Below are 27360 nucleotides of genomic sequence, written 5' to 3' on the forward strand. Positions count from 1 at the left end.
ACTGAAGCACCTAAGACCAAATAATTTCCCTCTGAGTGAGTACCATATCTAGAAAGGAAACTTGGAAAGCAAACCTGTGTCTCCAAAGCCACTTCTCTGATGATGAGTCAATGTTCCTCCCAAAGAGCTGTAGAAGATAAACTGTATATAACATGTTGGTTTTGCTATGGCAGTAGATTTTTGGACATGCCCAAGCTCTTCACCTGCTGAACTCTGCCCACAGGATTTGGTTGTTCTAGTGAGATCACAGGCGCTTCAGAATTACAGATCCCCCTGCAAAGTTCCCTGTCTGCACTCAGGAATTTCCAATTTTTTTCGAAATATTTACATTTTTCATCTACAGTCTGCAAACATGATTAGGACTGAATGCTGCCCTCCTGAAGAAACAGTGTGCCAACTCTAAGGGTAATGCTTAACTTCAGTTAAAATTCCTGCTCATGGAGATAACCAGCCTGAGATGCTCAGTGACACTGTAGCAGGAAATTATAAGGTTTTTTTTACACCTCAGTTCTTGATAATAAATATAGAAAAAGACATTGTTCAAAGCGAAGTTCGTGGCACACAGCTGAAGCTCCCTGTTTCTCCTCCCAGCTTTTTACCAGCCTTCAGCTCAGTTTTCAAAGGTATCTGCCAAAACATCACGGAGAGTTGACAGACTCTCTGTGACAGGGCACCCAACAATAGGCAGGGCTTTTTTCTTCTGCTCTCAGCTATCGTGATTTATTTGATACACTGTTAACACACGGGAGAAATTAGAGAAATCCATTCTAGAGTACTAGATTATTGAAAACCATCCATGGAAACTTGAGTGCTGGATGCAAAGGAGTTTGTAGGACAAGGAAGCGAGCAGCAAAATAATTCACTGACCACAGACAGAGAATGAGCTGAGTGATAATTTCTGTGATTCACATTGACATGGAAACATAAGGTCCTCAGCAGTGGCAGTGATGAAGGTTAATCCCGAACTCCCGGGTCCGTACAGGGGACCACCTGCTGAAGCCAGAAGCCAGAGATGCCCCATGACGTTTTGCAAAGCACCAGGTGCAACTTTAGCCCCCATACTGCATGTTTCAGTATTAGTTGCCAAAACACATTGCTAATCCCAGCCTGAATGTGCACATGCAGAAAGCCACAGGGTGGCCCTTCCCTGGCTTGGACACAAGATTCTGGGTTTAATTTTCCCTCAGTGAGAAAGAACAGGCAATCCAGCCTGGCTGGTGTCCTCTTCTCCCACCTCAGTCCTGTCTGTGTCCTCCAGGAAGCATGTTTGATCAGGTCAAGAAAAAATGCCATCGGTTGCCTGAGGTGGTGAACAATATGATCTCCAAGCGACAACAAGTGTCTATTCACACGGCCAGCGAGGCTCCCGCAGAGGAACGTGGCTGTCAAGCTGCAGGGCCCAGTCTCCATTTAATAGCTGGCAACGGAGCAACTGTGGGCATCTTGCCACAGGAGGCTGAACCTCCTGGCTTTGCAGTGATATTTGTGCTCCGTGCCCTGCTTGTGGTCATTTGTCTGCTGTTTTCTTAATAAGCCTGAGGAAGGTGCCCAGATCAGCTGCCAATCCTCCTTCTGCTCACTGCTCATAGTGTAGGACACACCAGCTCAGAAAGCCACGTTCCAAAAGCCTCTCCAGGTCGTACTTTAAGCCAGGTTTGTGGCCAGTTCGTCTGAACTGAGTTTTTCTGGGACACTTTTTGCCTCAGTCTTTAAAAACCAGACCAGTTGTGCTCCAGGTACCCAGAGCCCTGAGCTGGAAGACAGGGATGGGGAGCAGAATTAAGCCCCAATAATCCAAGGGGAAATGGTTGGTGACCTGCTACACCACTTGGACACACACAGGTCTATGGGATCCACGCAGCAGTGCTGAGGGAGCTGGTGGAGGTGATCACCAAAACACTTTCATTTATTTATCAGCAGTCCTGGCTAACTGGGGAGGTTCCAGTCAACTGGATGGTGGTAAATGTGACACCCATCTACAAGAAGGGCCGGAAGGAGGATCTGGGGAATTACAGGCCAAGCAATCAGGCCCAGTCAGCATGGGGTTATGAAAGGGAGATCCTGCTTGACCAACCTGATCTCCTTCTATGACAAGGTGACCCACTCAGTGGATGTTGTATACCTGGACTTTATTAAAGCCTTTGACACCGTATCCCACAGCATTCTCCTGGAGAAGCTGCAGTTTCTAGATGGTGGACTCTTCAATGGGTAAAGAGATGGCTGGATAGTCAGGTCCAAAGGGTTGTGGTGAACAAAGCCAAATCCAGTTGGTGGCCGGTCATGAGTGGTGTCCCCAGGCTGAGGCCAATTGTATAAGGTTTAACAAGGCCAAGTGACAGGTCCTGCACTTGGGTCATAAGAACCCATGAATGCTACGGGATCGGGGAAGAGCAGCTGGAAAAGGACCTGGGGGTGTTGGTGACAGTGCCTGAACATGAACCAGCGTGTGCCCAGGTGGCCAAAAAGGCCACCAGCATCCTGGCTGTTATCAAGAATAGTGTGGCCATGAGGAATAAGGAAGTGATCGTCCCCCTCTACTTGATTCCTGGGGTCAGTTCTGGGCCCCTCATCATAAGAAAGCCCTTGAGGTGCTGGAGCGAGTTGAGAGAACGGAACGGAGCTGGTGAGGGGCTGGAGCACAAGTGTGATGGGAGCGGCTGAGGGACCTGGGGGGTTCAGCTGGAGAACAGGAGCTGAGGGGAGACCTTCTGATCTCTGAACTGCCTGAAAGGAGCTTGGAGCCAGGGGGGTCGGGCTCTGCTCCCCAGGAACAAGCGCCAGGAGCAGAGGAAAAGGCCTCAAGTTGCACCAGGGGAGGTTGAGGTTGTATCTGGGGAACAATTTCTTCCCCAAAGGGCTGTGGGGCATTGGAACAGGCTGCCCAGGGCAGTGCTGGAGTCACCATCCCTGGAGGGGTTCAACAGATGGAGATGAGGTTCTCAGGGACATGGGACAATACCGGGGTGGATTATGGTTGGATTTGATGATCTTGAGGGTCTCTTCCAACCGAAATGATTCTGTGATTCTCTGACAGAAGGGCATGAACCTGTCACCTTAGTTATCTCAATGTACTTTGTAGAAGGTGACCACAGGGATTGATGTGGTTTTCTCATGTCACCTCCCTACAGCAGTGGCATGACGCACAACTGCTGCAGGCATGGGTAAGGTTTCCATGACCTCCCCCTCTCCTCCCGCTCAGCAATTCAGAGGGCTATGAAAAAAACAGACCTGTCCAGACTCTCCTGAGAAATGGACGGTCGTGTCTGAAATCGATTAAATAATTCAGAGGGGACTGAAATGCCTTATTGCGTAATGGAATCTTTCTGCAAAGCTGTGAAGCAGTTTTTACATCCCAATGATCCTATTTTCATGTCAATACAATTAAGTGTCAGAATATGCAACAGTTGAAATTAATCTAGAATCAGAATGCAAGTGATCTTTAGCACGCACATAGCAAGACACCATCAAAATCATTAGATATTATCTGGAATGAACATAAAATGATTCATTGGGATGCAGCAGGCTGTGGTTTGACATCTCTCCATTGATACAAAACGTCTAACAAGTGTTTGATGAGAAAAGGGACTCAACATACCTAACCCTCCATTTCTGCATAATCTATTCATGGCATGTCACAGAAGCAGGTATGAAACAAAATGACCCTTAAACTTCTCTTTTTCCCTGTATTAATGAGTCTACTGCAAGCGTGGATTATTAATGACAGGGGTAGGCAGTAAACCCCATCTTGGAGCTGATTCATGGCGTGTTTTGTAGCCAGGCTGATGCTGATTGTGACAGAGGTAATCCAAGACCCCAAAATAACGTGGGTATGAAGCAGAACTTTGGGAAAGAAATGGGAACATGAGGCTGCCAGCCAAGTGACAGGGAAGCAGCCACAACAAGCAGGGAACCAGGGCCCTGCTGGAGGGAGGAATCAGAATCCGCAAAGTGCTCATGATGATGACATTAATAGATCTCTTTCCTCCCTCTGAATCACATGTACATGCCAATGGACAAGCAAAACTGCTGGCTCCTGAGTTGATGTTTGTAAAAGGGGCTCAGTTCAGGGTCTCCAAAGGGAACAGTGATGTGTGTACAAGGGAATACACACAACACGCACCAGGAGAGAAAGTGGGGTCAGCCAGTGTGAACACCCGATCCCGTTTTACCACGTTGTAGCACCTTTAGTCTGTACGCAGAGCTTGCAGCATGCTGAATATTATAAATCCACTGAGGTGTCTGCATAAAGATTAGTTTGCATACGGACATGCCATCTATAAAATATAGAGCCTGTCACAGATATTCTTCAGCTTGCAGAAAAATCAATGAAGGTGGGAAGAATGTGCTAATGAGGGACCATAACAGATGGGCAGATCAAGACATTTCAGGAAGGAAGTGACCTGATCCTCATATTGACACGGGACGTCCCACAGCTCTGTGATCATCAGCAAGAGTCACACAAACATGAACCTGGCAATTCTGTCTTGGGCAAACACAGACGTAGTTGTGAGTCATTTACTCTGTGCGTCCTCTCTCCATACAGAGGGAAGGCATCACCTTCCAGCGGGAGCAGCAGAGACACAGTGCTGGGAAAGCTTTGAAGCTCCCAGGGCAGAAAAAGATGTGAAAGTGGAGCTGCCACCCACCTCAGCTGGCTGAGACACCAAAGCAGCTCGGGAAGATCTTGGTTGCTAAGTATAATCTAGAGCTGCATTTGTCCTCTTCCATGTTTGCCTTTGCAGGAGGTTCTCTTATCAACAAACACCAATGTTAAACTGCCAGATCAAGCAAGTTGTTGCTTTACTCTTGAAACTTGTCTTGCAATAAGCCTGAGTAACCGTATGGACATCAGGCTCCCCATCTCCTGGTACTGGCCCGCAGGGTGACTGTGGTCTGGATCTCCAGGAGGTGATCACTGACAAGGTGAAGGTCAGTGCTGAGGTATCTGCCCCAGCTCATGAGAGCCCACAGACAGACAAGCGAGTGGGAAGGAGCCAGAAGAGGCAGCTGTCCCCTCAAGCCCTGGAGCTCTCCCTCCATCCCGACATCACCTTGTCTCCTTTCACTCTCACAACCCCCTGCATCTTCCCAACCTCAAACCCATGCTGTAGACATGGTCCACTGCTCTGGCACCAAGGGGTGTATGCTCTGTCTGTCCTCAAAGCAGCTCATGCACATGGCCTGGGAGAGAAAGGTGACCATTTCCTAAGGTGGGACTACATCAAGAACAATTTGATCCTTCTGAATATGCACAAAGAAAAGCTGCTATGTAGGAGTTATTATCAACTGCATGAAAGCAAGAAGTCAGCAACAGCTGACCTCTCACTTTCCCTTCTGCCTGTGTGTAGATGCTGTGCATCATTTCAGGTAACAGGGAGTGGGATATTTATCAGGAGATGGCACAGGGTGAGGCTGTATCTGGAGATATGGTGTCTAGTTGGGTGTAAGCTCCTGCTAGAGGACATACACTGTGTTCCCACACACCAGACACATGTTCAACTGAAACCAGCTCAGGATGGACAGCTGTCCCACCAAAAGAGTGCCCTGAACCCCTTGGAGGATGCACGAGTTACAACTGTGCTGCATGACAGCGAAAACAGAGCCCCAGGCAGGCAAATCCCACACTCGGGCTGTAAATCTTGCCACATCTGCACCAAATATCACAAGACAAAACGTGACCACAGGCAGCTTCTGTTGCTCAGTCACGGGGCTGGCTTCTCTACACCAACATCATTTTCACATTGCCTACACTGCAGGATGCTGGTGCAGCTCCAGAGATGCCAGCGGCAACGTCATCAGGCTTTAACAGCCACTTTATATGGTTCTTTTTCCTGCCTATTGGCACTGCTGGAGAACATCCTTAGTGCAAATTTTAGTGCGGTACTTGAAGAAAAGAGACTCCCGCAGATGCCCTGACTCAGAGCACATCTTGCAGAGAATCCAGGAATGGAAAGGATTTTCAGCCTTGAGCCAACAGCGAGAGGTTCCGTTTCTGACAGTTCTTGGCTGGGCTCTAGAGAGATTTGACTTGTCCTAAGTTTTCCACACACGCTTTTCAAGCTGCAGTCCGACCTCTGCACCTCATCAAGGACGTGGCACAAATTTACAAGAAACTAGCAGATTTTAGGACAAGTCCTGTTTTTCCCTATGAGATGACCCTGCAGTAGAGAAGCTTAAAATCCCATATTCCTCCCGACTCATTTCCCTGACCCTTCGCACTCAGTTGAACCGGGAAATTATGCTTTTCCAGTGAAGTCACCACTATTTTTGATAAGGTTTCAGAGTTACCAGGAAAACAAATAAGTTGTTAATGATGAAGTGAGCTTATCATCTGCTCTACAGATTTGCTACTGCTGTCAGGTGAAATGCAAAGGGCCCAATTCCATTCGGAAACTATGCTCAAGGTCTGAGGGTGGTATGAAAAACTAATTTAAAAAAAATCACATTTTTCCCCTGCAAATTCAACAATCGTGATCTGGAGTAGTTTCAAGACTAGTTCACTCACTGGGGTTGAACACCCACATGGGTGCTTGCTCCATGCTGTGTCTCCCAGGTGTCTCTACATTAAGCTGAAGGCTACTACCGCAGAATAAGATATCTAATTTGTAGCTATCTAATGTTAATTGAGATCAGCCCTGCCGTGTGTCTCATCACGCGGACTTTCCACGGCCTGAAGACTTTGGATTCATTCCTAGATCACCATGGCAGACTGACAGTGCAGTCTTTAGCCATGGTTTGAAGAACACACTACGTAGTGATTTTATAGACTTAAATGCCAGGCGGTGATGCATTGCCCAATGGAGTGTCATGTAAGAATCATAAATCACAATCTTGCCGGGGCTCGCGGATGTCAGACATGTGAATATGCTGAACTGGTATCCATGGTAGTTCAGCATGTCTCGCATCTTTGTCTTCTGCCCAAAATAGATTAGGTCCTAAATATTACTCAGCACTTGGAATTCTGCCACAGCCCAGAAGACAGTTGAGAAAACACCAAAAATGTGTCTCCCAGTGCAAAGAAATATTGAGATAAACTTCATTGGCTTTGTTCAGTCTAAAAGCAAAACCCTCTTCCATGGTGGCATAACAACAAGGCAGCATGAGGTTATCTGGCTAACAGTAGTTGAGGCAGAGATTTTCACACATGCACTGGAACTGAAACAGAACAAAATCTGAGCGTGAAGCTGCTCAGATAAAGCTCAGGACTGTAACCCTTGGGGGAGCACTCATCTCTCCTGTCCACACGTACAGCTGGGTTGCCACTTCAAACTGAACACAAGAAATATACTGTGCAATATGTCCAGAAATAATCACATTATAGAGGGTACAATCCTAATGATTGAGCCCTCATTTGTGACATCCAAAGTCCCTGGTTTCACAGCACTAACAGGCCATCAAATCATATCGCAGACAAAGACAAATCTCCATTTTTGCACAAGCAAACAAGGCAGTTTCCCTGCAAAATGTGTTGGGATGTTAATCACTTGCAACAGTCATGAGTGGGCGTGTGAATTTACCATTAAAAAGTTAGAAGTTAACATTATGGTACTGTTCAAACAAAATGTGAATTTACAGGCAGCTGAAAATCAAATTCGAAGGCAAATCCATTCCTTTATGTCCACAAACAGATATAATTTCTTCAGATAATAAAAGCCTTTTTATTCAGTCTGGAAAGCACCAGCCTACCCACCGGTTGCTGGAAAAGGGGGTTTATGAACGGCCTGGACTCCCACTGCCCGTTCTCCCACCTTCCCAGGGACAGGAAACATTCTCTGCGGGGCTCCCAGCAAAGCCAGTGGAAAAGGTGTGAAAACCACTGCCCCATCTTCAGAAGAATTGAGCCCCCGAGACTCTTCAGTTAAAGATGGAAAGGAGGTTTTATTCTTATCTGGGAAGGAAATGGGAAAAGAATATTGTACAGAAAACTGCTTGAAGAGAATTCAAATGTCCAAGACAAAGAGGCAGGTTTTATGGCCCTGCCCAGGGTTGTCCATGTGCTTGCTGAAGGCTACGAGGACACACCACCCTGCAGACCACATCTCTACGGGGGTACTCTGGCTACCTCACCCTAAAGATACGGTCAGGCCTGATGGGATACGGCGTGACTGTAAAACTCCTTTTGGACGGGGAGGAGAGAGGGAGACCTTGTGTGAAACACCATCCATGAGTCCTTCTTTGGACCAGTTCGGTTCCCAGCCCACCTGAAGGTTCATGGTGGTTTTCTCTGCTTCCCTTCCACCGGTGCAGTGCCAGGCTGGAATCACAGGATATTGTATTACAAGTCCCACGGGTGATGCCTCAGCCTCAGTAAACTTTATTTAAGCACACACAGACATACACAGACAATATACATATATTTGTTTCTTCTCTGACAGTTCTACAGGACCAACACTGCTTTCGGATGACACTTAACGGAGAATTTGAAAAAGTGCAGGAAGGGTACGAAATAAAGAAAGGTCTTTTAATAATTTGTGAGTCATGGTCATCCACAGAAAAAACACAGGTGCATTCAACCAGGCGAGCACATGGACACGTCTCCACATACAGTACATTGTGTCTATATAGGTATCTCCACATACATTGCATCTATAGAAATGTACAACAGTCTCAGAAGTCAGCAGGACACAAAACCAGACGAGCACCGGCACGGCACATGCTTTGCACTCCCCGTGTCACAACCCACTGCCAGGGGGTGGTGTGAACGGAAAGTTGCTCCAAACATCGTCTCACCGTATACTATAACAACTCACCAAATACGCAACAACGGCATAGAACGAACATTCAGCTGGGGTTCTGGTGACCAGCGACTTGGAGTCACATCTCACAGCTTTTGTGTCACCACAACTCCTGGGATATACGGTTACTTATCTAATATAGCTACAACTGTCTCTCAACATATATTTTATATACAGTACATATACACAGAACATACATAGAGCAGTATATGTATATTTTTGTGATTTCACGTTTGTACATTATATCACAGATTATATGAACACATAAAATATATGTTTTAGGACCTAAAAAGAAATCATTTTATAAAATATTCATAATACCCCCCCCCCAAAAAAAAGCCCGGAAGTCAAACAAAAGAAATCCAGAAACGCACTCTCGCAGTGTTCGCTGCCTGCCCTCGGACAGCATTGCACTCCCTCCCTTTCCCTTTGTAAGTACAGCAGCACAATGGTGGTTTGCAACCATGCACCCAGGAAAACAAAAAGCAGTATAAATTGTTGAACTGCACAGTCAGAGTGGAGGCTGGAGCCCGGCTGTCTGACTCCCCGCTCTCCCTCTGTCTCCCTTGCTAGGATTTAAAAGGTTCTGCCAGGAGCACAGTATTTTACCTGCAGCAATATTTGCTAGACTAAACCCACTGACTGCAGTCCAATACTGTCATCTCATAGCACTTAGAACCCGGCTTCTGAGTTATAGCTTTTTTTTTATTTAAAACAATTTTTCTATTTAGCAAAAAATTGTTTCCACTGTACCCTTCGTGTGTCCTCTTCCTAATGTGACAAACCCGGAGGAGATGAAATTATGGAGATCTGGTCCTCCACTTCGGTAAATATCCTTTCCATAGTGACCTGCCAAGGAAAAGAAAACAAAGAAGCCTTTATTTGCTGTCTCTCTGTGTGTATATATATATATATATAGATATCAACACACATATATGTTATATAGCCTCGCTCTCACCCTCATTTATGGGTACCAAGGCCCCACCACATGGTTCCATTATAAGCAGAGGGTATAACAGAACGTACCAGTTATAGCAGCATCAAACTCTCATTGCTTTATGGGCAAAGATTGATGAAGAACAATTGCATGTTTTGATAAGTGCCAAGGAATGATCAGATTCTGAGAGGGGAACAACTGACATGCCAAATCAAACACCCCAATCTCTGAGACTCAGGTTTGCTGGAGCAGCACAGCCCAGGAACCGGTCTCACTCAAACCCTCCAGACTAAGGAGCTAAAGGAAATCAGAAGAGACGTGGCTTTGATTCTTCCCGATTCCAAACAGACCCCTAACAGCATTTGTGTCCCGTTGGTAGAGATTTTGTCTTAGCACAAAAGCAAAGGTGCAAATATCACTCTTGTCCAGGCTAGACTCAAGTCCCCATTAACAGTATGACAGAAAACTTTGATTTGCTCTGGTCCTTAAGTAGCATTCCTGGATAGTTTCTCAAGTGCAAGTCTGCTGCAGAAGACTGCAGGAGCTTTATCAGACCATGACAAAAGAGTAGGTTCAGAAGACACCCAGCTTTTTAATATTTTAATCTATTAATAAAGAAAAAGGCCTTCTGCCTCCCTGTTACCATGCAAAGCTCTGAAATGAGTACATAGATAATTCTTCAGATACTCTTTATCATCTCCTCCCTTTTTCATGTTGTTAATTTTTCTATTCCTTTTATTTTAGAAAGAGGCAAAGATAAGCGAGGTGGGGGGGTGGGAGAAAGGCAGCCGCAGGGGCTGGGATTGCAGCTCCCTCCCCATTAAGTCTCCAGCTCCTCGGTTCCTTTCTGCACAAGCAGATGCGTCGCGGTTTGAGCCGCGGTGGCTGGGGGTCCAGCATGGCAGATGGTCCCGAGCAGCAGAGCTGGGTCAGGAGGCAATGGGAAGGCCCAAATGGGCATCAGGGATGCAGGTGGAAATGCAGCCTGGGGCCACGTTCTGGCTGGCTGGCATTGTCCCTGACAGATGCTACAGCCCTTGACTGTTTTTCAAACACTGAGACCAAATGCCGTTTGTTCTCACACACTTTCAGGCTCCCTGGCAACACTGTGAAAACTGATAGGAACAGAGACTTTGAAATCTCATCAGTCTGCAAAGTTTTCCTCTTTTCATCCGGTCATTCTCACCACGATATCCCAGCAGCTGCAACTGGTTTTGCAGGCCGTTACTCCTGTCATCACAGTCCACCTTGCAGGTGGGCAGGCTGAGGGTAAATGCCCCCCTGAGGTCTAAATTGTCCCCAAATGTACCCCTGTTCTGCCCTGCGATGGGTCTGAGCAGGCTCCAAACCCCACTGCCCGCTCAGGAAGGACACCGGGAGAGCCTAAAACTGACTTTGCTGCCACAAGAGCACGTTGAAGATCCTCAGAGGGGGCTGACGTGTGGCAGAAGATGCTGAGACTTGTAACAATGTTTATTCCTCCCTAACAGAAAAAGCATACCACTCCCTTCCCTCACCTATTTTTAATGGTAACCATCCCTGAAGGTATTTAAAAGGCACATAGACGAGGTTCTTAGGGACACGGGTTAGTGCCACAGTCAGGTTATGGTTGGACTCGATGATCTTGAGGGCCTCTTCCAACCAAAATGATTTCATGATTCTATGATTTTTTCTTTCCAGTAAGCCAATATTTGCTCATATGCTGCCGATTGCTACACTCTCAGGGCCAGCTGCTCTAGGGACTGACCCTCCATCAGTGCCATAAATGTACCGTTTTAAACAAGGGGAAAAGAAACACACAAGTATGTGCTATTACCTCTAGCTCAAATCAGCTGTCTTTTCTATGTCCCTTTGGAGAATGGGTTTAAGACAGAGATCAAGAAGAGGAAGTATATACAAGAAAGAAAATGCAAACATTTACTGGCAGATTGAAGATCATTCATCAGCCACTTGCTCTCTGAACCTTGCTCTGCCCCTTCATATATTACACAGAAGTTAAATTAAAACATTCCTGTGATAACAACCCATTAGCATTTGAACAGGAGTTTTGTTTCCCCATGAGAAACCTGAATTTTTAGACTTCAAGTGGCATGAGTTTCTCCTTTTTACAGATACATTACAGGATGGTACATGTGTTTTACAGACTTTTTTTTTATTCCTGATGACTTGTGATCATTTCTCTCGGCTTTGCAGCATAGAAATGCAGCTTTTACTTTTCAGAAGAGTCTTGGGCGCTGCTGCTGGGCCACGCTCAGGTGCTGTTTTCCAAACAGACCTTTTCATAGAAAATCACTTCTTGACTGAGATGTTTCACACTGGAAGGGAACGCTCCCTTCCCAAAACACATGTACCCAGCAGCCACAGCAGAGCTGAAGAAGCTCAAGCACAAGCAGACAAGGCTGCAGAGCAGTGGGAGCGCAGACAGGGCTACACCAGACCCGAAAACATCCCTGTTTCAGTCTCCATGGGTGCCGTTTCCCTCCTTCCTCCCTCCAGCTGTGTGGGGAGTCCTTCTGCAGCTGGTGGAGAGGGACTGGCCCTCACCAAAGGGGGTTCAACCACAGCTCATCTGCAGATGGAGACGCCTGTCTTGTGGGCAAGAAGGAGCTCCTGGAGCTTACCCAAGGTGTTCGCTTTTCCCAGGCTGAAGCCGGGCGTTTTGCTCTGTAACAGGAGAGCTAAAAATGGCCCGATTTATTAAAAAGCAAGTGTAAATGGACAGATTTTCAGACTGCCATTCCAGACAGAAAGGGTCTCTGAAACCCCGCGGGGTTCCCCTGAGCCGGTGCTGGAGGCTGCACCAGCCCCGTGCGGTGTGTTCATTGCCCTGCGGGGCCGGGTGGTGACACGGAGCTGCTGCAGAACCCCGAGCGCACAAAAAAACAGAGGTCTCTGAACTAAATCTGCTGTGTAGATGAGGTGGGGACAGTTTGACGGCTATCTTGTCCCTGCTGTCTGCGGGCATTAGTCACATCGCTCTCCCTCCTCCCGCACGGGAGATCGCATCAGAGCAAAGCTGCCTTGTGGTGTTGTATCCCCTGCGAGCACACCCAAGACATTCCACGCCAGGGAGCTGAAACCCAGGACCAGAGGCAGCATCTGAGACATAAAAGAAGTCAGATAGAGCAAGATCAGCGTGGCAAGCGAGGCAGCTCAGCCCAGCACACTCCTGTCCTCAGGCTCCCAGCACACATGTTCCCTCTTTAACAGCTCACACTTTGGGTGGAATTAGCTGCCGTCTGCCAGTTTTCCATATCCAGGTCTCCTAGCAGGTGTTAACTCTCTCCTGGGCTTGCTGGTCGCTAAGATCACAACCAGCGTCCTCCGCACTCCCCTGCATCCTGTGCCTGTGAATGAAGCACGCCGCACAGAAACCACATTTGATGGCGATGGGGTCTGACAACACGCGCTACTTCCAAAGCAAAGCGGCCACCCACCTGCCTGATCTCACGGCACGGAACATGCTGTCTTTTAATACAATATTTCTCTGGAGATTTTGTATCTCTAAGGTCTGTTTCTCATGGCAAGGATAAAATTTAAAATGCTGCCTCGGAGCACCGTGTCTGACTCTCTCGGAGAGACTTTTCCCTCTTGCTCATACTCATATCCATGTGCTCCAATGCATATAAACCCTCAGACGCACATAGGCTCGCAGGCTTTTTCATTAAAAGAAATGAACAGGACTCCAGCAAGGTTGTGTGTTACTAAAGCAAATGAAGACTAACACTCACACAACTTAAAATTTCCAAAAGAAATTGAAACAATGCAAAGGATGACTATTTATTTCCCTCTCCTTCGCTTATAAGGTACAGCAGAGAGCAGATGCATGTCTTGCCTGCCACGAAATAAAGGCATATTCTTTAGGGCATACAGCTCAAAGAGGGAACATTTCATTACAATGGCATCCTGCATAACACACATATGGAACAAACTCAGTCACAAACAGCAATTACAACCCCAGCTCTGATTTAACAGAATTATTAGAGCTGAACTAAAATGCTGTTATCTACCTCTTGGAAACGTTATTACTGAGTACGGATTACATCATCCTGAGACGGGCGACAGGGAGTGCCATGGACAGCCCGATACACTCTGGGATTCTGACCTCATCCTTGTCCCAAATTTCCTTGAAAACAACAAAAAAAACCAATAAAAAACACTACACCCTAGAGGAGTCCCCACATCCAAACTCCTCAGCAGGAAAATGCTCAGACAGATTTCTGTGGAAACACAAACAAAACCAAAAACCAAACAAACTTATTAGGGGGAAGAAAACCCCCCACGGCCTACCTGCCTCTCAAGCTGCTCATCTGTGCCGGCGGGATTATTTTCGGAGTTATTTTACACATATCAGTAGAACAAGACAAAGGCTGTGAGCTGACAAAATGGCTGTAAGGTGTTTGCTGAGCTGCTCTACATCGGCCTGTCCTGTTGGTCCAACACAACCATCTCTGATTGCAAGGGCAGGCACCACTCAGACCCAAACCAAGGAATTCTTGGGGCTGGAGCGGCACAGGGCAGCCAGCGAGCACGCAAACCAGCCCAACTTGAGGAAAGTCTAATTGCAGAAATTGGTGGGTATCAGACATGGCTGCCAGCGACGCCGCTGAAGGAAGCGCTTGCACACAGGCCGGGTATTTTACCACAACATGGGGTGCAGATTAACAGAGATCACAGTTATAAGAAAGGACGCCGAAGGGATGCCACTGAAACACTACTGTTTTCTTTCTTAAAAAAACCCCAAACAAACCGGAGCCAGCTGGCACTTGTCAGAATGAAGGCCCAGTAAGGGCCTCTCTCACACTGACTGTGTGTTTTCTGGTTTAATACCATAGAACTGGGATCACTGTCTATCCTGAACATGCAAACGTACATACAAAAATAAAAAGCAGCTGGGAAGTGTCGAGTGGTGCTCAGGCTGAGCTGTCAGCACTGCGTGGACAGACATGGACACGGTGTAGTCCACATCAGTGCAGGGAACAATAATTTTCTATGCCCTACAGATTCTCCTCAGCTTAAATCACAGTGGTGGGCTGAGGAGAGCCGAGTTGCACTCACCCTGTCCTAATAATGCGATAAGCTACCCATAATTTCACCTGCTTTCAAAATAACTGTCTCTCTTTACCTCCCTTTTCCTCACACTAGGCCCTTGTCACGTCCTTCCCTGCTTCATCCCTCTTGTTCTCCATCCCATGAGACTGCAGAGACCCTCCTTAAGCCAGACCCCATGGGGCCACCTGTGCTGAGGAGATGACAGGGGTGGCCTTGTCCATCTCCTCGCCCGCCTCAGTGTCCACAGCGCAGCAGGAACCCCCACAGGTGCCCAAGTTTTTTGTGATGTTTTATAAAGAGAACAGACACCTCACCTGAGCAGCCAGAGCCAGGTTGTGGCAGGATGAACCGCCCTCCCTCCTCCTCCCTCCTTCATCATGGAAGGAGTAGACACATCTCCCTCCCTCTCTGCTGTTTGAGGCTGACAGCTGCTTTTGTTTGGCCTCAGGAGCCCTCTGGCCAGGGCCCTTAGGAGAAGGGTTAGGGGAACGGAGTGCCGAGGCACCAGGGAGCTGCTGGGCACCAGCGGCCAGTGTGGGGATGTCTGGAGGCTTCAGGGGAACCCCACAGCCAGGGTGGGGTGCAGAGAAGCTTCTGGAATGCCCAGTCAGATCTGATCAGCCAACAGAAAACGGGACTCTCGACCCATTGTCGCGGGTCTGTCGGAGCACGAGAGAGATGCTGCCGCTGAGAGCCCCCCCGGATAGAGACTGCGCTTGCCTGGCTGCCACGGGTGTGAGGAAAATTAACCCTCGCAGAATTCCAAGTGTATTTATACTTTCCGTACACATGTGCACGCGTACTTTCCGTGCTCAATATGAGCACGTGTATAAATTAATCCTCGCATAATCGCAGGTGTATTTTCCTCCCGTGTTTCCACATAAGCACGTATAATATTCCGTGCACATTTGCACGTGTATTAACCCTCGCAGGATTGCGAGTGTATTATAAATTTAGCCTCACAGGATTGCGAATGTACACTTTCCGTACTCAATACGAGTATATGTATCTCTTTAAAATAATCCCACACCATGTTCAGGCAAGTGTGGACTCTGCCTGGACTCAGGGGAGGCTCTGGTATTGTTTTGGTGAAGCCACGCGCATGCACTCCGTGGACCTCCTGAATTATTAGTTGCTGCCCCTTCATAATTTTCCTCAACTGATATCCGAACCTGTATTCAAGTCACTTTGGAGTGCTAAACCCCTGTTTCTCACCAGTTTAATAAAAGTTGTTTTGGACCCTGTTGTCCCTTACACCAACCTTGGGGTGCCTCCGTGACACATGTCTTACCCACCATGAGCCGGGCAGGCCTGTGCCACTGGGGCCAGTTTGATCAGCTGGTCTGGGCCCCAGCAAGCTCTTGCCAATCTGACCACCCAGCGCATCAGAAAATGTGGTAAAAACTCTCACCAGGATCACTCCCAAGCCAAGGGGGCCTTTGGGTTCAAAACAGAACAAGAGGATCGTTCCAACTTGAAAAGTGGGAGATCCTTATTTTTCCTTTTCATTTATTTTAGTGTGACTTCAGCCTGATGAGCATTCAGAGGGCATTTGCAGCGCATGGTCCAGCCTTCTTTACAACCATGAGGGGCAAAAGCCTACTATTCCTGACTGAACACTGGAGCTCTCAAGTAAAACTACTGGCCCCAAACTGGGCTTTATGGACAATGACGCATACTGCAACATTTCCCACAACATCGCAAGAACGGGGAACAGTTTCCTGGCACTGGGTTTGTGTCAGTCCAAACTGCCAACCCTGCCAAAAACATGCCCACTTACCGCACAGCACACCAAGCCAAGCCCAGTGCAGTTTGCTGCATGAGTCCGGGTCGTACTCATGTATCTTTCTGGCATTGGAAAAGATGTAGAAAGCGAAGCTAAAACCTGTGCTGGTTTTCCTGATAAGTGGCCAAGGGAACATCTTTTCTAATTGTTTACTCCGTTAACTACAGCAATTGTCCTTGATTTTGCAACCCCCCTGCAAGCTGTAACAAGTTGTAAGAGACTTCTGGAAATATCATGTTTAGATTCTGTTAACTTAAAAAAATGACTATGTGCAAGTAAAATACAGGACTGCAGGTCTAAAAGGTCTCGCTGGCAACACGCATCGGGGATGACAGAAATACAGTGATGAGTTCATATCCTGCTGAGACGTCTAAATAAAAAACACTTTCAAAGTGAGAGGATTAAATTGATAGGAAAATAAAATACAGCATCTCTCCAAGGCTCCGGCTGCACGTGGTGGTTAGCAGAAAATCCTAATTAAGTACCTGGTTTGTGCAGAAAACAGCTCTGCTCCTGTGGTCTGCTCCTCATCAGTGCACAGCTGAACTGAGTTACACGCGTGTGTCTTGAAGCTTCCTTTAAAGCCCCACAAAAAGCAAACGTTTCATTCCCCAAAAGCCAAGAAGGAACTGTCCTTCACAGTACAGCAGAATAAAGAGACCCCATGGATGTTCCCCTTCATGCAATCAGGTATGAGGGGCTCACACAAACAGGCTTTCGGATTTCTGCCCTCCTCATTCCTGTGCTGAATCACAGAATCCCAGAATGTCAGGGACTGGAAGGGACCTGGAAAGCTCATCCAGTGCAATCCCCCCATGGAGCAGGAACACCCAGATGAGGTTACACAGGAAGGTGTCCAGGCGGGTTGGAATGTCTGCAGAGAAGGAGACTCCACAACCCCCTGGGCAGCCTGGGCCAGGCTCTGCCACCCTCACCAGGAAGAAGTTTCTTCTCAAATTTAAGTGGAACCTCTTGTGTTCCTGTTTGAACCCATTAACCCATTACCTGGCTCCATCCTCCTGACACTCACCCTTTATATATCTGTAAACATCAATGAGGTCACCCCTCTGTCTCCTCCAAGCTGAAGAGACCCAGCTCCCTCAGCTTTTCCTCATAAGGGAGATGCTTCACTGAAGCTATTCCCCTTCGCATGGAAGGAAAAAAGAAGGAAAAGGGACTCTGATTTTTTTCCCTTGAGGATATAAGGACCCTTTTCCATCCTGTGTGCCACTTACAGCAATAAGTAAAACACAGTGAATGCACAAGCAAATAAAGACTGAGAAATATCTCCATAGAAAACTCACCCGGTTGCAATCCTTGCCCAGTAAATACAAAAAAGCCACTACCAAACATATGAGTAACCGAACAGATCTGGCGCTCCCATTCAGAGCAGTCTTAGATGCATAAAAGCCCAGTGTAACTGAAAATCAGTTTTCTCCCACTGGTAATAGGGGAAAGGGAGAAAAAGGTTCTTTCTGTTTGGTGGGTTTTGTTGGCTTTTGTTTGTTGGTTTGTTTTGTTTTTTGCTTTTACCAGCCCGTGAATCAGTTCACTTATCCCTAGTCCTCACACATTGTTGCTTTCCACATAACACCCTCTCAGGGAAACATAATAGAGACCGAGGACTGTTTTATCATCCTGCTGAATTCTGTAGCAAGGAAACAATTACTGTGGGTTGATTTAAACTATTCTATACAAAGAGTATCAGTCACAATTAAATGCTGAAGGTTTTCACAGTAATGTGTATACAGTTTTATCCAGCTTTGTGGTTCGCTCGCCCACCCAGCTCTCAAAAGAAGGAGTCTTAATTACTCTCCTTGCCAACAGGCACTCGAGGCCATGCCTCTTCATTCCTGGCAAGCACCTAAACACCAGGCTATGGCTTTTCTGATCCCTGGCAGGTGGGTCTTACATTATATGGTGTAATATAACACAGGGAGTCTACTTGACCCCAGATCCCTGCATGCTAGCAGGCCTGTGAACCAGGGGAATTTGGTGACAGAAGTATTTATTTGTACGTAAACCAAGTCCCACCTGAGGAAGGACCGCGTATCTCTCAGGCTTCAGCTCCTGTTTCCACGTACTTAACAGCAGTAAAAAAAATAAAGAAAAAAAAAGAGGAAAACACAGACCCACAGCACTTCCTTGGAAGAAATGTCCAGGGAGCAGCTGCAGGGTGTGACAGAGCAGACGGTGGGAGATGCACCACCAACGCAGCCACTGTCTCCATGGCATTTCCTGAGCATCACGGACCCCATGGTGGCTGCAGTAAGTGCACAGCTCTGCTGGCTGCCAGGGGTTTGCCCTCCTGTGTTTCAATGGTGTCTCTGTGGCAGCCCAATAAATACGACTTCTGCTATCACCACTCAAAACCCGCAGGGTTTGTATTGACCCGACAGTGTGGGGTCATGGGGCTGGTCTGGGCTTGCCTGGACCAGAGCTGCTTCTGGCTTGTTTGAGCTGTGACAGCAACCCCGTGTCTGTCACCCACCCTGGCTGACACAGCCACGTTGTCCCTGGTGACAAACTGATGACCCAACCAGAGAGACATGGGAAGAGTGAGCACAACCCCAGAGACCCAAGGTGAATATTGGTTTTATAAATCCATTTTAAAGGCAGAATAAATGAGTCTTTCTGTATTAACTTGAACTACAAGCACAAGCACTGTTGCACCTATTTCTTGTATTTTGAGTGTTAAAATGTTAAATAACTAACGGTTATTTCAGCTCCACATGGGAGGTGAGCTCCCTTTGGCTATACAGTATTTTGAGAGCAACGCTGCATCTATGAAGTGTGGTCATAAATCTGTTTCTCATCTCCCAATACTAATTCCCAGATTGGTATGGAAGAAATTTAAAAGTATCCAGCCAGAGAAACTGTCAGCTTAGATGCACATAAAATCTTTCGCTTGACACATTTAGAGAAACCATCTTAATTAATTATCTCATAAATATCTTGTCTGCTTTGCCTGCAATGGTATTAAATTCCATGGCACACGTGTTCTCCCCAGCAACGTGACGCAGGTAAGGGCCGGCTCCACGAACCCAGGCCACACAGCCCGTCCCACCGTGTCACACTATCCAGGGTTTAGATTGCGGGGTGACAATAAAACTGTGGCAGATGTATTGTTAGCCCCTCTCCCCCGCCTTCAGCCCCTCTCTATCCCCCCTTCCCACTCAGCACAGGTGATCGGGAGGGAAACAAGGACAGAGAGAAGAGAGTTGGAAAAATTAAAAATGTTTTACTAATGCTACTAATAAGAATAGAGAAAATAATACAAAATATACAAAACCCATCTTGAAAGTCCCAGCAACTGCAGAGCCGGCACCCAAAGTCCTGGACTGGACTCTGCAGCCAACCAGAGCTGGATTCAGTCTGTCACTGGCCTCAGTTCGCAGGGACAACTCGCAAGGTCCTCTGCTAATGTCAGTCATAAGGAAAAGGGACGAGATCCTCGTGATCTCCCACTTTTACATGAAGTATTCACATGAATGGGATGTTATACTCTGTTGGTCAGTTTTTTGGTCACCTGTTTCTCGTTGCCCCTCTCACGAGATGTGAATCTGTCCTTATCAATAACCTCGCATTCCATCCCTGTGTTCACCAAAACATGGATCTGGTTCTCCAGGAAAATGCAGCTCATATGAAGCTTGAGCTGACAGGCAAATTCACTAAAAGAGAAACTTGTTTTTAACAAAACCAGGACACACACACACTCCAGCAAAGCAGCGCAGGGTGAGACGTGCTCGCTTTCTTCTGCACAAGCCCGATTTCTTGCTTGCTGCCAGAGCTAAAGTCTTCATTTGCCAGGACAAATTTAGTACTCCTCCTCTCCGGGTGTCTCTCGCCATATTCCTGACCAAAGCTACGTTGGATGTTAGTTTGTCTGGGTGCAGCACCAACCACTGAAGCTGTTATACCTTTAAGCTTCTCACAATAAACTGGCGTTACTAAGAAGTCATAGCTTCAAAGAATGCATCTTGTGGTCAGCTTTTGATTGAGGTGACCAACAGAGGCGGCAGAGCTGCTAACCCAGAGTATGTCAAGCGACCTGGATGCTGGGTGTACTCATGACTCAGACACTTGGCTGTGTTAAAAGAAAGGGATGAATGTCTGTTTCCTGAGGACAACTCGCATGGACTGTCAGTTCGTGTAGAAACTAGAAATAAAGGAGGACTGATGGCAACACCTGCGGTGGTTAATAAACAAGGGATGAAAGAGAAGATTGTGCACAGGTGGCCTGATCCAGGGTCCTATTCTGACCTGAGGTCACTGCACCTGCACTATTATTATTATATAATTTGTGGAATTATTTGTATAATTTGCTTTTCACATTCCTTCTCTAGAGGGTTTTGGCTTGCTTTCAGTGCCCAGGGTACAAAGAGAGAGCTGAACATTTGCTCAACAATGTGGATGTTTTCACTCATTTCAGCTTGGAGATGGCATGGGCACCTCCAGTCCCAGTCACAGCTACACAGCGAAGGCCACTCCTGTTTGCTGCCTTTCCTACAGCTCCCCTTTCTCAAACCACCTATCCACGGCCTTCCCATGGCAACAGCAGCAATTACCTACATGGAAAAGTAACCTGGGGGAAGTGCTGAGTGCTTTTCCAATTCTCTGTAATCTGATTCAGCAAGTGGAAGCAGCAGGAAAGAGTTACTGCTCTGTTACAAGCACTCAGAAAATTATGTCAAGAAGCCATACACTAGAGAAACCCACTTCTGCAAAGGAGATGAATATGTTGCTACAAAATCACACTGAAAATGGGAAGTCTCCAGAGGATAAGAGAGATGGCATGATCTTTGAATCAAACTGCAAGGCTTCCCAGCCTCCTGTTGGGATTTTGTGTTGCATGGACTTCCGCAACTTCAGCCCTTAATTTCCAAGTAATTACATCTCTTGAGAGAGCTAAGTGAAACTGGTTTGCGCGTGCATGCTTAACTGACTTTAAAACAGCGGCTTTAATTTGATGCGAAGATATTAATTCCAGGAATCTTGAAAACGTCTGCATTTACAATAATCTTCCTGAATAAAGAAGCTACAAAACTTCAGATACAATCCCCAAATGCACTTGGCTTATAAAGTTACTTCTCAACAAACACAATGTTTAGAAATACATGGTCCATGTGCACATTAACACTGCAGCCTGCACGTTGCACAATGACTTTCAGGGAAAAAGGATGACGATGACTCATTTTTCCTTATGGGTAGGGCAGTAAAGGGAACGTACCTGCTGCTGTCTAAAGTCTGAAGAACTGAGTCCTTAAAGCACACAATCTCAGGAAATCTCTGAGAGACCAGGGATAAAACAAGAGGAAATAATTGTATTAGTGTATTAGTGACCTTCTGAAGGGCCTGGTCCTAGCACTAGGAACAGAAAAGGCAGAGGATGTAAAACACACGTTTGTCATTAGAGAATTTGTTATTAAAGTTTGGGTTTTTTTTTTCTGGTTAAGATGGGGAAAAAACCCCATTTGAAAGCGTACAACTTACTGAGGAACCATACTGGACATGGAAACGGGAAGAATTTATGAGGGGAGACAAAGTGCTTGACCCAGTGGCACGAGGGATGAAACACTTTGCCCAGGTACACGAGAAACGCAAAATGGTTTCGGGAGCTCCGTGCTCATGTGCTGAGCCTGTGAATTCACAGCAGCTGGGCTATCTCTGCCCCAAGGGTAAACATGCACATAGACAACACTCCAAAGATGCTCTGCTCTCCAAACCACATCTTGTCTTCTCACACAGAGCCCCAGAGCTTTTCTTACTGGCATTAAGCCATCTGCACTAAGGTAAGAATACCTTTAGTCTGTTCCTGTCCATTCAAGGTATAGCTATAAACAGATGAACTCTCTATTTGCCCTGGATCTTCTCTGAATTCAGTCACACCTTTAAAGTTATAGAGAAAAACAGACTGGCTAAAAGGAGAATGGCAAATGGTATGGTACAATGAGGACAGCAAGTTCCTACAGACTCCTGGTCTAAAATGGTTCTGTCATGAAACTCTTCTGCTGGTGCTTTATTTTATTTATAAAAGAAGGCAAGCAAGCTAGAGGATTCCATATGGGAATACATATGATTCCAAAGAAGGACAATGAAGCTGGTGAAGGGTCTACAGAACAAGTCCTCGTTTGAGGGAACTGGGGTTGTTTATCCTTGAGAAAAGAAGGGTCAGGGGAGACCTTCTCACTCTCTACAATGACTGGAAAGGAGATTGTAGCAAGGGAGGTGTTGGCCTCTTCTCCCAAGTAACAAGTGATAAGAGGAAATGGCTTCTTGTCACATAGATGTGGTGCTTAGGGACATGGTTTAGTGGTGGACTTGGCAATGTTGAGTTAATGGTTGGACCTTATGATCTTAAAGATCTTTTCCAACCTAAACGATTCTATGATTCTATGAATCATCACCAGTTGCCCGTTTATTAATCACTGAAACCGCAGGACCATGGCCATGTCCAGCCGCATGGGACAGAGTCACTGAGACACATCTCGAGCACTTGGCAGTGCATCCAGGGCTTCCCGGTGCAGACACATGTAAAAAGCTCACAAGCTCAGCAGGTTCTCTCCAGCAGGGAAAATGGGGGGAAGTGAGTGTTTGGTAGAGTTGCAGGTGCATTAACAACCAGACATTTCTGCCACCACTGAGGGCAGGACACATGAGACTGGTTTTGTTTTTAAAACCTCTTCTTTGTATTGAACCAACACGCATTATTTCAGGAGACTCTATCCCCCTCCCACAAGCTCCTCCTTATCTCTATTGGATTTTTGTTTCCACTACTTGGTCCTGCACCAGGGGTGAAAACGTGTGTTCCTGGAGCGTGGAGGCTGGTTGTGCGGGACTGGGAGCCCGGGGCACACACAGTGAGCTCCGCGCGGTGCCGTCCCACGGCCACCAGCACCATCTGCATCCTCAGCTCGCTGTGTAACAGGTGGCTGTGTTGACAGTTCCTCAAGATTGCACATTCCTAGAGGTAGCTGGAAGTTGTACCGGCGCCGTCTGTTTACTTTCGTAAATGCTCATAAAGAGTGGCTTCTGGGTATTTGATCTGGTTTTATATGATAATTCCAGCGCTTACTCGTAAAGACCCCCATAGCTAGGAGGAATGTTGGTAAATAGCACTATGCAGAGCTCTACACTCCAGTAACATCCACTTTTATTGGGGTTACATATGCAGGAATATGACAGGGCGACATTCCCAAAGTACAGCGAAGCAATCTAATGGCACAACTTGTACTGTTGTTAATGAGAGACACAAGGCCACCAATTCCCTGTGTTGTGCTTTGAGATTGTGCCCTGGAGTGCCTTTTAACATGGGTTGCTCCAAGCCTAATCCACTTTCCGGCGACACTGTGTCTCTGAATGCCGTACGCAACCTCTGGAACTGAGCAGCTGCTCAGGAAGGGAACAGCATCATCACCAGCCCAGCCGCGCCGCTTCTGCTGGAGATTTGCTGATCTAATTTAGAGAGGGCCTAATATTCCCCTTCTAATTAATTTGTTCTGTTCGCCTGTGACTGAACTGGCTTTTGTTCTTTGGGAGCGCCTCAAAAATTAGATGCAATACCTGATGGAATTTAATTATATAGGCTGGGAGAAAGTGATTAAGGGCAAAGGGAGGGCTGATCACACCGCACACAGGCTTCAAGGGTATTAGCAGAAGGGAAGGTAGAGGCTGCTTTTTCTCAGCTGGAGGGAGAATACTAAGGAGTGATTGTCTCCAGTAGGAACTTTAAGGTTAGAGATAAACATTCTTTGATATCTGAATGCCTTTGCAAGGGTCAGATATGTATCACTAGTGCTGTTCAGATCTGTCTCCGATACCATTCCAGTGAAATTAGGTCTGCACACCCCCCTTGGCCTTGTGCTGCAGATGTTGATTCTGATGCTCTTTAATCCCCTCGGGAGCCGTGTGCTTCCATAGCAGGGAGAGGAGATTGGAAAAGGATCTGCCAAGGAGCCGAACACAAAGGTGTTTGTTCCCAATCTCTGCCAGGACAAGCCTGACCCACAGCCTGAGAGCCCCTCGACCACATATCCCCGTTCTCAGTGGGAGAACTGAGTTACCTGAGATGCTAAATGGGAAGGGGATTAAGGAGTGGGGCTCTTAGGCCAAACTTCAAAAAAAATTCTATAAAAATTGCAAAATTCTCTGGTCACCACAGCCATGCCAATGTCTGCTTCACGGCATACGTATCACTCTTATTCAGAGAAAAGTAGCGGAATTGCATGGAAGGGTGGCTAAGGAAAGAAACAGCAAAGTGCAGAGAGAAGAGAAAGAACTGGGGAAAATAAGAATTCCTGATCACAAGAAACCATTCAGTTAGACTCTGGAAACTACTTACAGACACACAGCTGAAAGTATTCACTACTAACAGGACTAACCTGCAAAAAGCACAAAGAGCTCATCCTGCATTTCAAGGTACTCGAAAAGCACTGGAGTTCAGGCACCATGTGCCAGCACGTCCTGCACGGAGCTGGGCTCTGGAACGGTGGAGAGAGAGGTGGTCGGGGACCCAAGGTGTCCAGAAAGCCAGAGGCACCCTGAGCAATAACCCCATCAGCAGGGGACACTCTCCTGGCGCTCCGTGCTGACCTGGACAGGCCAAGGCAGTGACTTCAAAGGAAAGTCAGCGGGCAGGAAGGTGACAGTGAATGTGTCTCTGCTCCCAGACCAGCAGGAACCTCTTGCAAAGATGCAATAGGGATGTATGTACAGGGATCTCCTGGGCTGTACGTTCTTACTCTAATATCACCATTCAGGTAAGTCATAAAATGACTGTAAATGGAAGAAAATTGTGTCAAACTATTTTGCCTTAAACAAGCTGGTTAAAGCACTGTTACTGACCAGCCTGCAACATCCTAGGAAAGATCTTCCATACCAAATACACAAGTCATGTTCTACTTAGGAAACACTTAACGCATCCTCACTTGGGAATCAGCAGCAAGGGGTCAGGAGGAGCAATTTAGAATCTGACTTTGTTCCCGGCTCTCGCTCTGGTGCCGCAGGAGACACCAGCTACAGGGACAGTGACAAGGAAGCTCATGAGACTACAATTAACACTTTGAGACCACATCTGCCATGGTGGAGCATCCTGTCCCTGTCCTGTTTAATGATCATTAGCAGTGGCTGGTTGAGAACAGTCCCTGTGCTAATGAGCACCTGAGGGCAGCGGCAGAGAAAAAGGACTTTCCTGCTGCGTGAGGAGCCCTGAGCAGAACAGCAGCACTTCTGCAGCACGCAGCAAACACCGGCCTGCTCAGTAATTTGTTTCACAAACACCAGCCCTGTCAGACTGTCTCTGACTGCCGGTGATAACGTTTGTTTGATTGAGGAGATGATGGAGGTCACTCAGAGCCCATTCTACTGCAAACCCGAGGCCTGCCTCCCCAAAACACCTTTGACTTACCAATAAACTCTCTCTAGTGACTCCCACAGCCCTTCAGGAGTTTTCTGCTGCTGCAGCCATTCTGCTGCTCTTATCCCAACCGGCTGGACACAGCAAGAGGAGCTGCTGTTCTGCTTCTGAGCTGAAAAGTCAACCAGCCCAGGCACAGCCATGTTTGTACATTCCCACACAAGCATCATCTCCCAGCCAACAGAGAGGTCAAAGCCACCCCACCTGCTGAGCTAATTAAGCACAGCCCCTCGGTCCAGAAGCGCCCGCAGTAAACGCTCCCGGGTTTGTATGGGAGAGGATTAGAAGCTGCTATGAGAACAGCCACGAATCAGAGAAAGGAAAGGGAAAAGGGAAAGGGAAAAGGGAAGGGAAAAGGAAAAAAGGAAAATGAAGCTCGAGAAAGAATAGACACTGAGAAACATACAAAACTGCTGCTCTTAAAGAGATTGTCACCTTCTGGTCCTACCCTAAGGGCAGGAGCCAGCATGGACAAGTCACAGTGCTCCACAGCTGGGATGTGGAGAGAGCAGCAAGGAAAACTGCCCTTGGGGGCCCAGAGTACCCCGATAATATTGGATGCTAACCAAAGATTTTAGAAGTACAGAAGAGCTTGTGCTTTATAAACTTTCACTATGGGACAGAGCCATGATCTTCCTAGGAGGGCAGATTATCACCCGTTTGGCACTGGCTGGCTCTACGTCTTCTTGTGAAGGAGAAGGTGGCCATTGCCAGAGTCAAACGGGAGAGCAGAGAGCAGATGTGAGCAGGCCGGAGCTGCCAAAGGTCCCGTTGTGCTTTGGGAATACAGAAGGGAAAACATAATTCGATCTATAACTCTGCCATAGGCTCCTCACAAGAATTTCATGACTGTACAGGTGGCTCAGGAGGGAGATCACCAGATACGCCCATAGCTCAGCCCCTGTCCGTTCATGTTTGAAAGGAAATTGGGTTGATGAACTGCTTAAATTTGTGTATCTTGATTTCTGTATGTCACTCAAAGGAGAAGAAAGTGGGTAATCCGGGCCTTAATATGCAAACGCTGCTCAGCTGTAAGTGACAAGAGAAAGGGGACAGAGCCTAGCTTACACATATCACAAAGATTCGTAGCATCAGACCCTGCAATATTGATATGCAGAGGCTGCAGGCCATTGATTATCCCCCAAAGCATGGAATAATTAGAGCTGTAGATATTGCATCATCATCATCACCAGAATTGTTCTGAAAAGCAAAGAAAGTGCTGAGAAATACGGGCAGCTGCCTCCCACTGCAGCCACTGCAACAGCCCGTGCAGCGCTCGCTGCCCCCAGCATGTTCTCCAGCCCTGCTGCTGCGGGAGAACGAGTCCCTGCAGAGCCTTGGTCCTTTAGTGAAAACCAGCCAGTCACAAAGTGTGCTGTTCTGGTGAAAAAATGTCCCCTTCCCTGGGACAAAGCTCCTCGCCCCCCCTGGGCAC

At 47.1% G+C, this 27360-nt stretch overlaps 1 protein-coding gene across 4 annotated transcripts in view; it reads right to left on the minus strand.

The window, feature by feature from the left end:
• Window positions 1-27360, minus strand: part of SHISA6 (shisa family member 6) — a 245111-nt gene that overhangs the window by 175405 nt on the left and 42346 nt on the right. For all 4 annotated transcript variants that reach the window (XM_065034508.1, XM_065034507.1, XM_065034510.1 and 1 more), the window contains exon 4: window positions 9489-9584. In XM_065034508.1, the coding sequence (XP_064890580.1) occupies window positions 9489-9584 (96 nt within the window). The remainder of the gene's footprint in view (window positions 1-9488; window positions 9585-27360) is intronic.

The sequence above is a fragment of the Columba livia genome, chromosome 18 (assembly GCF_036013475.1).
Source record: "Columba livia isolate bColLiv1 breed racing homer chromosome 18, bColLiv1.pat.W.v2, whole genome shotgun sequence".
NCBI lineage: Eukaryota > Metazoa > Chordata > Aves > Columbiformes > Columbidae > Columba > Columba livia.